This window comes from Microcebus murinus, chromosome 7 (assembly GCF_040939455.1).
Source record: "Microcebus murinus isolate Inina chromosome 7, M.murinus_Inina_mat1.0, whole genome shotgun sequence".
Classification (NCBI taxonomy): domain Eukaryota; kingdom Metazoa; phylum Chordata; class Mammalia; order Primates; family Cheirogaleidae; genus Microcebus; species Microcebus murinus.
Window position 1 is genome coordinate 58,806,549 of NC_134110.1, and position 17,063 is coordinate 58,823,611.

The 17,063-nt window shown below is 32.6% G+C and overlaps 1 protein-coding gene across 49 annotated transcripts in view; it reads right to left on the minus strand.

Moving 5' to 3' along the window:
- RIMS2 (regulating synaptic membrane exocytosis 2) overlaps positions 1-17,063 on the minus strand; it is a 614,692-nt gene that overhangs the window by 76,303 nt on the left and 521,326 nt on the right. For 32 of the 49 annotated variants that reach the window (XM_020288967.2, XM_076005085.1, XM_076005081.1 and 29 more), the window contains one exon: positions 8,952-9,193. The exons of the other annotated variants lie outside the window; for them this stretch is intronic. In XM_020288967.2, the coding sequence (XP_020144556.1) occupies positions 8,952-9,193 (242 nt within the window). The remainder of the gene's footprint in view (positions 1-8,951; positions 9,194-17,063) is intronic. 49 annotated transcript variants of the gene reach the window in all.

The following is a 17,063-nucleotide window of genomic DNA, read 5'->3' on the forward strand; positions in this document are numbered from 1 at the left end:
CCTGTATTTATTCAATCAAACACTAATCTAGGTACTGGTGTTAAAATTGGGAGCTTGTCCTGGATTACCCAAATGGACCTAATATAATTAAGTCCTTAAAAAGCAGAAGAGAAATGAAATGGAGAACAAGAGAACTATACTAAAAATCACCAAAACCAGAAGCTGGTTTTTTTAAAAGATAAACAAAATCTATGGCCCTCTTGCTAGATTGACAAGGACCCAAAGGGAAAGGACTGTAATAAACTCAATAAGAAATGAAAAAGGAGAGATCACAACAGATACCAAAGAAATACAAAACATTATATTTGACTATTATAAAAAACTATATGCCCAAAAACTTCAGAACGAAGATGAAATGGACAAATTCTTGGATTCATACAACCTCCCTAAGATCACGCAGGAGGCAACAGAATTCCTAAAGAGACCAATCTCAAGCTCAGAAATTGAAGCAGTAATTAAAAACCTACCCCAAGGGAAAAGTCCTGGGCCAGATGGCTACACTTCAGAGTTCTACCAAACATACAAAGATGAACTCATACCTATACTGAATACCTAAACTGAATTTTGCCAACAATGGAATGACCCTGGAAATGGAGTCTTTTCTTTGAGCCCAGCCTGAATGACATGTCGATTTTGGTGTGTAAGACACAGAACAGTCAGTCCAGCTCACCTAGACTTAGAATGGTATATTTGCACTGTTTTAAGTTGCTAAACTAATGCACCACAGATCAGGCCCTCATCATTTTTACTTTAAACTAACAAAATAATCTCTTTTTCTTGATTTCTAGTCTTTCTTATGAACAAAATATTTCTAACTCATATTGTCATGACCCTGCTCCAAATCCTACAATAGTTCCCTATTGCCAACTCTATGGTTCTAACTCCTCCACCTGACATTATTTGTAACCTGGCCCTAATATCTACCACTAGTCTCATTTCTTACTGTGTGTCAAATACTGTCTGCCTGCTCATACATAAGCTACATTTCCATTATCTCTAATATTTCCCATGTCCAAAATGTCCATGACCTATTCTCAGCATCTTCATAATTTAAACATTATCAATCTTTCAAGACTGAGATCACAATGAAACGTTATTCAACCTTAAAGGGAAGCAAATGCTGCTAAGTAGAGGTATCTAGAGTAGTCAAATTCATAGAGACAGAAAGTAGAATGGTGGTTGTTAAGGACTGGGAAAAGAAGAGAATGGAAAATTATTGTTTAGTGGGTATACAGTCTCAGTTTTGCAAGATGAAAAGTTATGGAGATAGATGGTGGTGATGGTTGTACAACAAAATGAATATATTTAACAACACTGACCTGTACACTTAAAAATGATTAAGAGGTTAATTTTGTGTTATGTGTATTTTACTACAATTAAAAATATAAAAAAAGTTTTTAGAACAAATAATAGGAAGTCCATTTCAAATTTAAGAAATATTAAATTCATTTCCATTAACAATAAAAGTGCTATCTTTCTCAGCTATGTGCTGATCCTAGCTTGCTACGCAAGTACTTTAACACAATTCATGATATAGTTAAACATAGCTTTCATTTACAGGAAATATTTTGTTTACCTCCATCTATAATACTTGACTACTTAAACTTAATAAGTTACATATAGAAGCTTGAATCTCAATATTTTTAATTAATAATGGGTGATGGAATTATAAGGGCTAAAACACTATTAATATCTTCAAAGGTGAGAAATAAGCCTAAATTTAGTGTTAAAAGCATACTGTTTGTTAGAATCTTTAACGTGTGATATCCTGTGGGGTTAGTTGAGACGTCTGATAATTGAAAAGATAATACTAGTAATACCATCTCTATTATTCTTCATTGTTACTAAGTTCTCTCCACATGTTATTATATTTAACATATGCTTGTGTATTTATAGGACTTTATCATTAAGTCACTCTCTGCATGCTAGGTCTGAACACTGTCCTAAGAAATAAGCATTAGGAAGGATGGATTTAGGATTATAAAGAATTGGTCAGCAATTGGACTTCTCTATGTTAATTGACCTGTGAATGCAGCAGATACCCACTTAGAACTGAATATACTAGACCAGTGGTTTTAAACCTTCGAAAATCTCACCTGCATTTCAGTAAAAAATTATTTATAACTGATATATATATATTCTACTGTACTTTTATGATACATAAAACATATAGAAATATTTTAAAAGATTAAAATTCAATAAATTTTTGCAAATAATTATTTTAATGATAAAATAAGACATGTTCTCATAAAAAAGTTTGAAGTAAAGTATCTAATAACTTTTGAAAATACTGGTTTAATGCTATGTGTCAGTATTAGAGACTGTGGTTTGCTTATCAAATCTACTTGCTCTTTTAATTGGTACTCTCTAGATTACATTTCCCAACTTCCCATTTCCCAGAAACCACCTTGGAATATAAGCAGAAGTGATGTTAGTCAATGGAATATAAGCAGAGTGATTTTATATTTCTAATCCTTGTCAGTAAAAACTTCCCATGTGCTGGATGAACAGAGAGGGCTCTAAGGTCCTAGAAGAGGGTAAAATGACAAGATGAAAAAAGCCTCAAACCATGGATGACTACAGGAAAGGCACCTGTTCTCTGGGAATACCTGCATTGGACTGACATTTAATTAATAAATAAACTTCTGATTGAGTTTTCAAGGTTTGTATTAGCAGCTAGCATTATGTTTGGTAAACAATAAAGCAATTTGAAGGTCTGCTTGAAATTCAGTTTCCTCATACTTAGTTTTAATGATGTCATAGCTGGAAGAGAAACTTCACAAAGACACATCATAGACCATATAAAGTATAAACCCAGGGTAAGGTTCACTGTTAATAATAGATATAAATCCATATTTTATTAATCTTTACAATTTAGAATTTCTTGGTGAACTTCTTGTCAGACATTTGAGTATCACTGTATTTTCTGTATCAGGGGATGATTAAGAGCTTAACTAAGGGAAGAAGTTGCAATCATGGTATTACAAACAATCTGCAGTTTCACTGCAGGAATCTTTTTAAGCCAGTTGCTCATTTTCTGATTGTTAGTTAAAAGTAACACCTCCAGAAAAACATGAGACCTTCAGACCCACTGAGGATACCAGGGTGAAGCCATATATTAAATATTTGTAAAGCTTATTCTTTTTGTTTTTAGATTAAAATAATAAGTTCTACCATTTTTCCATTCCTTGGGGAACTGAATCATGTAACTTCATGAAGTACATGGACCTGTTATTGAAGATCACTATATTTGACACTATCTTAGACACTGAGAAGGATATATTAAATAAGACAAACAGTCTAGCCAGGCGATAGGCAAATTAATATTATATAAATGATTATAGTCACTAAATGTTATAATGAGAATAAATTTAAAGTACTGTGTGAGCTTATACATTATTACAAGATGAAAGAGCATAGATCTCTGAGTGACCACAGGTCACAACAGATGATCTCCACTGAAGCTGTAGATCCTAAGCTGTCTTGCCTACTCGGTTGTCCCACAAGTATTCCCTATGTTATTAAAAACACAAAACTCTTCTTTGACTCCATCTCCCTTAAGTTACAGTCCTATTTTTTATTTCCTTTTTTATAAAAATTCTAAAAAGTATTGTTTTTGCCTGCATTGTCCAATACAGTATTCATCAGTCACATGTGCCTATTTAAATTTAAATTCATTTGATTAAAAATGTTAAAAAGTTAAAAATCCAGTTATTTAGTTATACTAGCCACATTTGAAGTGCTCAATGGCCACCTGTGACTAGGGCCACCATGTTGTATTGGACAGTGCAGATATAGAGAACATGCTATTATTGCTAACAGTTCTATAGGACAATGCTAGTCTAGACTAACAGAAAAATTAAGAGTAAAGCCTCCAGATCCAGACTGTCTGGATTCAAATCCCAACTTCTACCCTTCACACTAGCTGGGTAAATTTGGGGAAGTTTGTCCCCCTCTCTGTACTCTGTTTTCCCCATCTGCAAAACAAGAATTATAGTAACTAATTCCTGCTTCACAACATTGTTGTGAGGTTTAAATCATTTACATGTAAATTGCTTAGAACAGTGCTTAGCACATAATAGGTGCTCAATAACTGTTAGCTGCTACTTATTTTTATTCTCACAACTCTTTATTCTCATAACTCTACCTCACCTCTCCATTTTCTCTACTTGCGCCCATCAGGCTTCGTCCATTGTTGCAAGGTCTGTCAAGATTTACCAAATTCCTCCATCCTGCCAAATCCAGTGGTAAATTTCTAGTCTTCATCTTACTTGACCTGTCAGAAGCCCTTGACACAACAGATCACGTCCTGTTTCTTAAATTATTTTCTTATTTGGTTTCTAACATACAATATTCTTTTTCCTCTCTCCCCCCATTAGTTGTTGCTCTTTCTTAAGTTGCCTTTGATGGATTTTCTTCCTCTCACTGATCTCTAAATGTTGGAATGTCCCAGAGCTCAGTCTTTAGTTTCCTTCCTGGTTTAAGTTACCTGAGGTATTCTTATCCAGTTCCATGGCTTTATATACTACCTGCTAATTACTCCAAAATTATATCCTTAGCTTTGATCTACTGGGCCCTAAACTCATCTATCCAACCAATCATAAAACAACTGCATTTATATTCTAATGGGCATCTCAAAATCAAAATCATGTCTAAAATAGAACTCTTGCTTCCCTCCTGAGTCTGAATTGACTACTTATATCTCACCAGATGATTTTAAGTTTTTAATTACTTTCCTATATATGTAAAAGTATTATTTTTATAGAGACTCTGTTAGGACAGCAAGTATCAATTCTATCTGTCAGATGAACATACTATGACTCAGATCTGTTGGGCAGGTTTTTAAAGAGACCATATTTAATATATTATATAACTCAGAGTAAATAATAGAATGCAAGTCTCTTTATTCTCTCTTTATGCTTTCTACTAGATTAGAATGTCTATTAAGTCATACTTAATTCTTCAGAAATGGTGATTTTAAAGGTGAGCTCCCAATTAACAGGCAAGAAAGTATATAAAATAGTGTGGCAGAAGAGAGATATAACTTAGCCACTGTGTGTGTTGGCCAATACACCTTATAAATGGTTTCTCTTTTGCCAATTATTATTTATTAATACATATGATTACTATGGTTATCATCTAGAACCATTTCACTATTCTTTAGGAAGATCCCATTTTGCCGAGTTGTCTACTTTTCAGAAGGCAGGTTAATGACCTTATCTAATCTTGAAATCTACAGTGGTGGAATATTTATTTTTACAATCATAAATGCCATATAAAAAAATGAAAAAATGATACAGTATTTATTAAATAACTATTTAACTTAATTACATGCAGATCTCCTTACAGAGGCCAGGAAAATCAAAGAGAATACTAAATGGATCTTTGAAAATGCAACATATTAGCTGGAAACATGCATGGCACTTCTTGTTGTTAGATGAAGTTACTCAATGCATCTTATATATTTATCGCTGAACAAAGGAGCTATTGTAAGGTTCAATATTATAAGACTAGTTCATTACTTTAGATAAACTACCATTGCTAATTTAATATCTAAATTGATTACTGATCAAATACTTAAATTTGAAGATTTCAGTTTTAAATACCATTGGAGCTTGTGATTACATTTTTTCTTAAAACATCACAACCTTACCTGAAACACATACACATATACACACAAATATAGAATTTAGAAACCCATTGAAAGTTTGAAGTCTAGTAACTGTAAAAAAATCTCTGTTGGCTGTGCTACAATTAAACCCAGGTTTTAAAATGAGAAATAATCTGCACTCTATTGCCAATAGGCCAAAGCTATTGATGAGTAGGCAGGAATTGCTGCACATTTTAAGAAAAATTGAAGTTTTAACCATTATGATGCCACTGAATAGTAATGAAAACAACAAAGAGGCTTTATTTTCTATTATACAACACATAGGAGGGGAGTAATAATATAGCCAGGAACAAGACTGCATTTCTTAAATCTGCCAACATCAAAATGTTTTTGAAGATAAAAATCTATACTAATCATACTTGAAAACCAAATCAGTGTTATTACAGAATCTTATTGTATAGTTAACAGATCTATAATTATGTAATAAAAATGTTGTCAAAGAAAGATATATGGGATATATGTGTCGAAACTGTAAAGACACGAAATTGATCATTGAGAAATAGTGACCATTCTCTTTTTGAATTCTTCTATACTCTTAGCTTCTGTAACACTATCCTTTCATAGTTTTGGTCCTTTCTTCATGATCATTTCTTCTTGGTCTTCTTCTTGGATTCCTCTTCTTCTGCTCAATTCCAAAATGTTAATCTTTCACAGGGAACTTTCTTGGTCCAGTATTCTTTTATCTGTAGTGATATTCTTTGGTAATTTCAGCCACATTTGTGGTTTTAAGTACAACATTATAACTCTCAGATTTATGTCCCTGGGTCTGACACTAGCTACAGAAGTTTTTTTTTTTTAAATATGTTCTAGATGTTTCCACATAGAAATTTCCATAGATCTCACAAATTCAAAATGTCCTAAATCAAATATCCCTCTCCCTTTTCCCCCAACCTACTTCTGCTCTTTTACTTCCAATGTCCATTAATGGCACTACCATCCACCCAGTGATGCAAGTCAGAAATATGGGATTCATCTTAGAATCTTCTCTCCTTTACCTCCTCATAGCCAACTAGTCACTAAGTTAGGTGACTGACTACTAGTATTGCTCTTTAAAAATTTCCTGAATCTATTACCCCATCTCTGTCTCCATTCCAACTGACTTAGTTCAGGAGCTTATCTGTCTGAATTATTGTGTAGTCTGCTAAGTCATCCTAAAATGCTCTTTCCATGATGTGGTTTACTTCTTTATTGTAGTCCCACTAGAATACAAATCCCAAGAGGAAAACAATTTCTGTTTTCTCATATTTTCTTTAGGATAGTTCCTGGCATATGGTAGATGCTCAAAAACTATTTGTCACATAAACAAGTGGCATCCCAAATAGCCTAAAAACTATGAATATGTAGTTTGTATGCAAAAATATCAATCCTTTACTGAAAACCTTCTAAAACTTCCTATCACCTATAAACCTGATCTACAGGGCTCTCCTTGACCTTATCCCTACTTACCTATCAGCCTCAATCTCTAGCCATGCCATCCAATATTTTATTATTCCTGTACATACTATGCCTCTATGCCTTGTTCATTATGGTCTCTATCTGGAATACCTTTCTAATTGACTTTTACCTAATTAGCAGTCACCCTAGTCATTGAGATGATACCTCACATGAGGTATCATCCTCAGGAATTCACTCCTGGAATTCCAGGTTGGGTCAAATAACCTTCTTCTGAGTATCTGGTATACCTTCTATGTAATCCTAGTTTAGCCACTGGCATATGGCCTTGAAGCAATCTGTTTAAGCATCTGTCTCCTACTAGATTGTAAGCTACTTGGGTAATAAATTATTTTTTACTCATCTTTGTTCTCTATGTGTCTGGCACATAGTAAGTATTCAATATTTATCAAAATATTCCTGAATGAAGTTATTATTTAGTTTAACATCACCTGCTCTCTAACTTGTAGTCTTAATTTCTAAAAAATTAACAGAGTTTATTTGTAGACCAATGTTAGATTTATAGATGTTTGTTAAGTATTAAGGAGAAAAATGCAATAAATAAAATTCTGTTAGAAACATATAAAAACTACTCAATTTCAAAAGGCTAACATTTATCGTATTAGCATAAAGTAGTTAGATATAAATATTAGCCATTTTCAAAATTATTTAAATATAATCTGTATGCTCATTGTCCATAAATTAAACTTCTATTTCTACATTAAAATGCAAAATTTTAAAACACCAAATGAAAATTTTCTATAACAAAAATCACATTAAATATAGTTGAATTACAATAACAATATAAGGGACATCATCAAATAACTATTTCAATATAATATTTTTACATAAGGTTCAATTTCCAGGATCACTTTTATGGTTTGTAAAATCAAAAGTAGCCGGGTCCAAGACTTAATGTAACCTTAATTTCTTTTGTGCTATAGATTTATGTACTGACTTCTGTGCACAAGAATCCTACTATTCAAACATAAATTAGACTTAATTTAGTTGCCTATAATTTATTTTGCTATAAAAGAAACACTATATTACATGCTTTTGTTTGTTAAGTAGAAGATACGCTATTATTTCCAAGATACCAAGGATTTAATGTTTAATTATCAACACCCATTTGAAAAAAAAGACATTGCTTTGACTCACAAATTTCTTAATTGCTAACAGTGGCTTTTCTGAGTAGGAGTGTTGTATCTAATTTATTTTTGCAGATGTGAATTAGAAACTGAATTTTAAAGTAGCAAAGCTTGAATATCTTCACTGTCAGCAGGAAATTCCTCCATCCCTGCTGCTGGAGAATATTGCTGTTTGAAGTTTTAACAGGAAAATAAAAACTTCAGTGAGAAAATTGATACTGCTGGTAAATGTTGCTTACAAACTGAAAAGGAAGTTAGGTTGTCAGCAATACAAGAACTATATTATTCACACAAAATATGAGGCATTATCTTCGTGGCAACTTGCTGGGAATGAAAATTAATTTGGCTGGTTCCAACTTGAGGAACATAAAGACAAGCAAATATTTCACATATCATATAGTACCTTACAAAGGATCAGCAGCTGGTAATCAGGGGTACCAAGCTTAACTCTTCCCTGAGGAGGAACGACATTATATACATTTCAAAAACAGTGGCCATGGTTCACTTTGAAGCAGGCTCATTGATCACTGAAAAAAAGTCATTGTTATGTTTTCAGAAAACTTAACTAGTTTAAAATGCCCATTTCCTTCTGGAACATGTCATCACCTACACATTACTGCAATAAAATGAATAAGAGAAAAGAATATAATATTGTAATGACAACTCAAATACGAAGTCAAATGTAACATAAAAATTCCTACCCGTTTGGCTGAGCTGAGAAGCGCTGCGACTTTTCCGTGAGAGACCAACAATAGCTACCATTTTGGCCCCAATGCTAGAACGCCGCTTTTTGCCACTGGTGCCCAAGGCACCCACTGCCGTGTCAGACTGGCTGCCATCATTCTTCTCCAGCGAGCACATGTCTCCACTGATGCTGGTGCTTTTGGTCATGTTCTTGCCTGACATGCTCACTTGTCTGCTTTGCATTTTGGATGTAAAGACACTGTCGGCCGATGAATCATTAAAAGTGAGGACAAGAGGAAAAAGGAAAAGACAGAAAAGGTATTTTAGATGAAACATCTGGAGTATAACTAAATTATATAATCTATAGAACATAATTAGGATAAAAATTTTCAAATACCATGAATGTGCTTACTATTCAGGGCCAACCTTAATGCAACGCTGCAAAATCAGACTTAATGATTTAATTTCTGCTATCAAAGAAGGCACCAGTTTGTATGATGACAGGAAAAAAATGCATAAAAAAATCAGTGGACTCATTTAAGAGAATATGCTGTCCTGCAAGTGCATATATGCTTTTAGGTAGCTATTCAACATAAAAGTTTCCAAAAGATTACTCTTTAATTTACTTTACTGTTGCCTTCAAAAAGAAATTTGACAAGTGAAAAAATGTTATAAAAAATGGCAAAAAAAAAAAAAAAGTTGTATCCATTGTTAAGAGTGGCCCTTTAAAATAAGTTTTCTCATTTTTTAAAAAACCTAATAAAGTTTGCCTAAAATGGTTAAATTTTCTAACAGGGCTTGATATTTTCATTAGCTTTGAATTGAAAAATTTATTTCACTTTACTTAGGATCAGAAAGCAATCAATGATTCACTGAAGCATATGTGCTGATTGACAATTTACTGCAAGACTAATGCTGCAAATGGGTGTAATTAAAAAAAGGATGCTGGATTTTTCCCCTATTACTGGGGTGTAGTAGGAAATAGAGTAGCGGGTGAAGAATCTGGAAGCAGGCATCCAGCTGGCCCCCATAAACTTGGGAGGATGTAAAGGAAACAGCCTGTTTTGGAGACCTGGGAAAACTTATTTACATATCATCAATTTTTGACTCAGTATTAGAACGTCATAGCTTCTGCTTTATTTGGTTCCAATGCGTTTAACACATAAATAAAGTAATAAAAAAGAATAAAAATCAAGAAACAGAGATAACTTTAAACATCATTTAAAGGATGAGAATTATTACAGAAAACTGATCTATTGAGGAAAACTCTCATGTCTAATTCAGTATTTTGGTCCTTCTGAAAAAAAATTTCTATCCTAGAGTAAAATCTGCTTAAAGGCTAGGACTGCATATTAATTTTATTAATGTATGTATATTTTGTCCAAGTATTTAAGAGAGAAAAGGCCCAATGTGAAATTTTTAAAAAATACAGTAAAGTGTACTATTTTATCCCTCCATTAGTGTTAATAAAAAATGAGGCATACACAGAGAGAAAGTGTGTGTTTGAGAGAGACAGAGAGATCAGAGTATGTTTCTATAATACACTTAACTGATCATTTTCAAGCTTGTTTGATTTTAATGTTCTTTAATAAGCAACAATAGAATACAACCAAGAGTTTTAGAGGCAAAGAGACACAGACTTGAATCCCCGCTTTGCTGCTACTTAACTGACTTCAGAATAATTATTTGTTCTACTTTGAGCCTTAGATTTCTCATTTATAAAACCAGAATACTTTATTTTTCTTTTTTATTCTAAAGACTAGAGACAATGTGTCTAAAGTAAAAATTTAATAAGTAGAAATTATAACAATTATTATTAGGGGACATAGACAATAGATAAAATAAAGTTAAAGCCCTTCAACATGTATTATAAAAATACTTAACAGCATCAACAGAAATGATATTTGGAATTATAAATTAAAAAGCATTCGAGATGAAAATATCTAAAATAGTTTTAATATAGCCAGCATTACATAATGGAGTGTAGACTGAACTGAGAGTCAGCTCATCTGCATTTCATATTTGGCTTTACTGACTATCCATGTAAGTTTGGGAGAGTTGTTTTACCTTTTTGGGACTTAGTTTCCTAATTTAATAAGTGAGAAAACATAAGTAAAGCACTAAGCAGAATGCAAGACACATAAAAAGAGCTCCAACAATTTTTTTCTTCCTTCTCATTGTTATCACTACCACCACCATCATCCATTAAACATATTGAACTGGAATATCTTAAGGTTCTGAACTATGAAATGCTTTGCTCCCCATATCTCTTGTTCCATGGATTCTGGGTAAATAAATACAGAGATGCAGCATATGATTTTCATAGTATGCTGCCATCAGAAAAGGCATGTTCTACCTTAAAAGTTTAGTTGAGACTAAAGCTTTGAAAATAATAACATGTTTCTTAGTCAGAATAACCTAGTGCTTCTTTTATATAGGAATTTTCACCCTAAATATATACTTTCCTAAAGAAACACCTAATTTACTACCTACCTAGGAAGTCAAAGATAACTCACAAAATTGTAACTTGTGATTTTTGCATTTTAATTTTCATAGATTAAATATCAAGGCCATAAAGAACATAACGTGAATCAAATAAGATACCACGATAAAATACTAACTGGAAGTGATATGTAGATAAATATTTTAACGAGAATTTGATTTAAAGAAGTGAACTTTTCTTCAACCTAATAACTTAAATAATGCATTATTTACAAAAGGGGTTATTAAAAGTTTTGTAAAATGGATCTACTTTTCATCTCCTTGCAACTTAGAGATCACAGGGGTGAGTTTATGAATAGTTGCACTCAAGTGTTGTATTTTAGGATGAGGGAGACTGATGCTAGGGTATCATTACTGGTTTCCTTCTCCGGTTTTTTTTTTTTTTTTTTAGAGACAAGGTCTTGCTCTGTTACCAAGCCTGGAGTGCAGTGGTCCAACCATAGCTTACTGCATGCAGCCTTGAACTTCTGGGCTCAAGAGATCCTCCCATCATGCCTGAATATATTTTTTTGGAGAGACGATGTCTTGTTATGTTGCCTAGGCTGGTCTCAAACTCCTGGCCTTAAGCAATCCTCCTACCTCTGCCTCCCAAAGTGCTGGAATTACAGGCATAAGCCACTGCATCTGGCCCCTTTTTTTCCTTCACTGGACATCATCTAAAACTATAATACAAGCAAAAAATGTTGCAAGCAAACAAGCTACTAACCAACATCTTTAAAGTTGTGTGAGTCTTAATTTATGGAATACTCTGTAGTAAAGCATTCGTAAATATGGGTCATTTATGGAATGCTTAATGTGGTTAGGAAAATATTGACCTATTTCATTAGCAATTACTTTAAAAGAGAAAACTTGTAAAGGTTTAGTAATATGGCAAATTTCAATGCTGCTGGTAGGGGTCTCAGTGATAGGTTTCTGAAGAGCTATTTGGCAATATATATCAAAAGCTTTTAAAAACAACATGCCTGATCTTTAACTAGAAGTTATACTTTTACAATTTACCATAAGGGAAAACTTAGTTATGTGTACAGATTTAACTATAATGATACTTACTGCAAAACTGATAATAATAGCAAAAAATAAAGCAAAGCAAAAACAAAAAATAAAAATAAGGGGAAAACCCATAAATGGTCCAACAGTAGTGGGTATTCAAATAAATTATATTCATCAATAAAATAGAATTTACTTTTGAAAATGCTATTATTTAGAAATATTTATTGATACAACAAAGTATTCTTAATGAGGGGAGTAGACATTCATAACTTAGCTTTGGGAGACATACATACCAAATATGCTTTCATCCTATTACTAATTCTCAGAACCAGAGGTGTAGCACAGAGTAGGGCAGAGAATGCCCTGTTTTCATGGAACTTTCATTCATATTGTCATGGGGAAAGACAATAAGTAAATGAATGAGAATTTCAGATAGCGATATGTGATCTGAAGAAAAAAAGATAGAATAGAATGATAACAAGGGACTGAAAAGTTTGAGGACAACATTTAAATAAGGTTGTCAAGGAAGGCCTCTCTGAAGAGGAGACAATTGAGCTGAGTCCTGAATGATGAAGCCAATCACATGGAAGAAGAATGTTTTAAGCATAGAGGAGTGCAAATATCCTGAGGCAGGAACAAACATGGTCATCAGTGGAAATTTATAGAACTAAATATAAATGGAATGAAGTGAAGGTGAGCATTCTAGATAGGATAAGGCCTGGATGTGTGGGGACAAATATATGACCTACACAACTTTCTGATTTAACTGCCTATTCCGATATTGCATTAGAGCTGTCCTAAAACTGTTGAGTACACAGACTGTATGGGTTGTTGTACCAAAAGAACTGGAATCCAATCCAGTATTTATTTCCAAATGTAACATCAAAGGGCATTTTAGTGAGATCATGGCTATCTTCCTTAAAAAGTAATAAATTGATGAAGGCTAAATCATTAAGGGAATTAGGAATATTCCTCTATTAATCGAGCATTCAAAAATTTATTTAAACTCTTAAGTCTGTCTATATATTAATTCTTTACTATCTCTTGAATTTATATGTTCTCCACCAAATTATTGAATAATAGATCTCATCCTCCATATGAGTTTGCAGGAAGTTATTTTAAGGAAAAATCTTAAAACTTACTACTTTATATTTCATACGTATATATTTCTTTCTCTGAGTCTCACATAGCTCCTAATGGTTTATTTTGTCCATCCTCATATGATAATTTTTTCAATGTCTTTTATTATGTTAATGTATTTCCCTAGACTCTTTTTCACTGTGTTTTGTTCCCTTAAAAAAATTAAACAGGCTGGGTGTTGTGGCTCACACCTGTAATCCCAGCACTTTGGGAGGTCAGGTGGGCGAACTGATCGAGGCCAGGAGTTCAAGACCAGCCTGACCAGCCTGGACCCCCTATCTCTACAAACAATAAAAAAACAAAAACACCCTGGCACAGGGGTGTATTCTATTTTTAAAAAATGAATTTCTCTCAACTTTGCACAGTTCTTTCTCTCTTTCTTCTTAATCCAGCTTTACCTATTGTTCCCAACATTTTCATAGGTATATGATATTTAAGCAATGATATCTTCTATCCCTTCAAAAGTTTCTAGAATAAACTTTATAATTCTAACCCAGCTATGTAATGTATGCAAATCTCTTTACATTTTTCTATTGTTTAATGTATACTTTTCAGCTAAACCTGATTATTTCTATACGTAAATATTTTAGGCAGTAATATCCTTCCCTCTAACTCATTTTCACTTCAGCTTTTTTTTTTGTACTTTACCACAAGAGCACACGGTATTTCCAGTAACATAAAAAGGTCCATGACAAATTACCAGAAGGTACACTCACTGGCCTATAACTTCAAGCATCAATTTACATTTTTCACCATTTTTACTATAGTTAAGATTTTGTGAAAATATAGAGAACTTTGATTTATTCTTGCTAATCATCCAACTCTATAATTGCTAGTCATCCACTCTTGCTAATCATCCACTCACTGGCCTATAACTTCAAGCATCAATTTATATTTTTCACCATTTTTACTATAGTTAAGATTTTGTGAAAATATAGACAGAAAACTTTGATTTATTCTTGCTAATCATTCAACTTTATAATTGGTGTATCAAGCTTTTAGATTAATGAATGGTAATATTCTACATTACTGAAATGATTGCACCAAATAAAAATTTACATTATGCCTCCAAAATATACTGAAGGCTAAGCCACATGACAGTATTCTTGGGCTGTAATTTTTACCCATATGATACTACTAAATGTTGCATTTCAAAATTTAGCAAAATATACAAATGACTACATATTAAGGATATTAATAATATCTCAGGATATAAAATACAAAATATATTAGTCTTATATTTTGAAAAATAGTATATATTCTGATTTTCCTTGAAAACTTGATCATAAATCAAATCTAAATTAAAAAAATAACAAATCTTATTTGTATAAGCACAGTGCATCATTTCAGAGACTAAGAACATGCTTTGAAGTTACATATTTTGGATGAAATCTAATTGTTTACTATCTATACAACTCTCATATCTATTTAAAATCAATCATTAAAGTTTACATAGAAGAAACTATCAGAATTTCTGGAGTCCCCTGGGATTGAAAAAACCTAATTATTTATTCTAGAATTTTTTGAAGGCCAAATATATGGTACCCATACTTTATTTCTTTATATTTGGAATCAAAGATACTTTTACAAAAGTTATGCTATATTTTCTTTATATTCTTCTGAAATAACTGAGCAAAGAGAAGTGGTTTCTTGCCCTTCTGTGTTTCTTAGCATTTGTTACAGTCAGGTAAAATGGTTTTTAAGGTACTAGAAATAACTCCCACTGCTCCCTCAGGGTCCTGGAACTTGTAGCATTATGTCCCATATGTCACATTTTTCTTCTTAGCTTTGTATTATTGTACTAGTAAAGGCTTTCTTATCAGAAAAGATAGCCATTATTAGCATCTATCCTCTTTAACAAATAGTAAAGCTCAAGAGACCAGGCCACAGGATTGGAAATATTAATGAAGGAGAGGACCACATTGTGCTTTCTGAGACTTGGAACCAGGTCCCTCGCTTGCTTGGGAGCAAATGAGGGCTCTTGGCTCAAGTAGACAAACAAACAACTAAACCCAAGAAAGGGTAGCACACACTGACAGGCCAATGATTACATATATTCAAACATATCTAAACAACAAAGCTCCAAGTGAGAATTTTTTATACTTCTCAATTTTAATAGGCATTAAAAAAAATTCTGTCCAAAGAATATGCATGTTAGTGTGCATGTGTATGTGTGTGCATGTATATATGAATGACTACAAATCTTGTCAAGGATAATGGTTTATAGCCCTAGTTCATAAATTTGGAAAAACAAAATAATAAGTTAGATGGGATATGAAGCAAAAGCCCCATGGATTTTTACCATGTAAAATACTTTGTGAAGTATAGCATTGTGTCTAGGTTAGAACAGGCATATTTAGAATTGATTTCAGGTATCTCATGTAGAAAACAAAATAATTTTTTATAATAGGTAACTCCTTACTCTTTGTTAAAATATTGGATGAATGCTGATAATTTTTCTTTGACTAAATCTGGTATATTAAATATCTGATTTAATGATAATATTTGCTTAGCTTGTATTTTTACACCTAGACAATGTTCCAGCCATAATTTCCCAAGTATAAATTTGTTTTATATGTCACTCAGCTATCAACATGAACAAAAAGACTATGACTTCCTTCAGTGATTATAATGACAGTAATATTCTGAGAAGATGTCATTGGTCATATGCATTAAGTCCTCCTTGGAGACATTTTAAGAAAGGCCTTCAGCTGGTTAGAAATTTAAAACTTATAGTTTTTCTTCTCAGATTCCAAGTCAATCAGCCTGCAAAGACTGTGAATGTCTTCATTCACAGTCTTTGCAGTCACAGATTCTGTGACTGGAATCATATCTCGGCTTGCATGATGCTAGTCTTTCAAGGTTTGGAGGTCCACTGGAATTGGAGCTGATCTATGGAAGTTAGGTGAACCATTTTTTCATCTAGTGCATGGTTTTTGGAGTTTTCCTATGACTACTATGAATCTGAAAGTTAGAAAGAATAACACAATAATAACTATGCAATAAACAAAAAAGAAGCATTGCCAGATCTTTCTGGAACTAAAGAATGCTTTTCCTAATATTTAGAATTTCTAACATAAGTGTGAAGTATTAAGTACTGCATCATTAAACAAATGAACAAAGCAATATATTCAGTGACAAATATATTCAGAATAAAGCTATGCTTCTACTCTAAGTATATCATCTATTTATTATATACCTTTCCACTATTTATTATATGATATCTATTTATTATATACCAGAATGTAAGCTACATTGGGCATGGACTTTCCCTCTTTTGTTCATTGCTAAATCCTAGGTTTTAAAATAATGCCTACCACATGGTAAGTGTTCTGTAAATATTTATTGAATAAATGAGATAATTAATCTTCAAAACAAATATAACTCACAAAGTTGTGATAAAGATTAAATGAAATAAGATATATACAACATTCAGCATAATGTCTAGAATATGGTTAAGGTATGTTAGCTTTAATTATTATGTATATTTACAATTA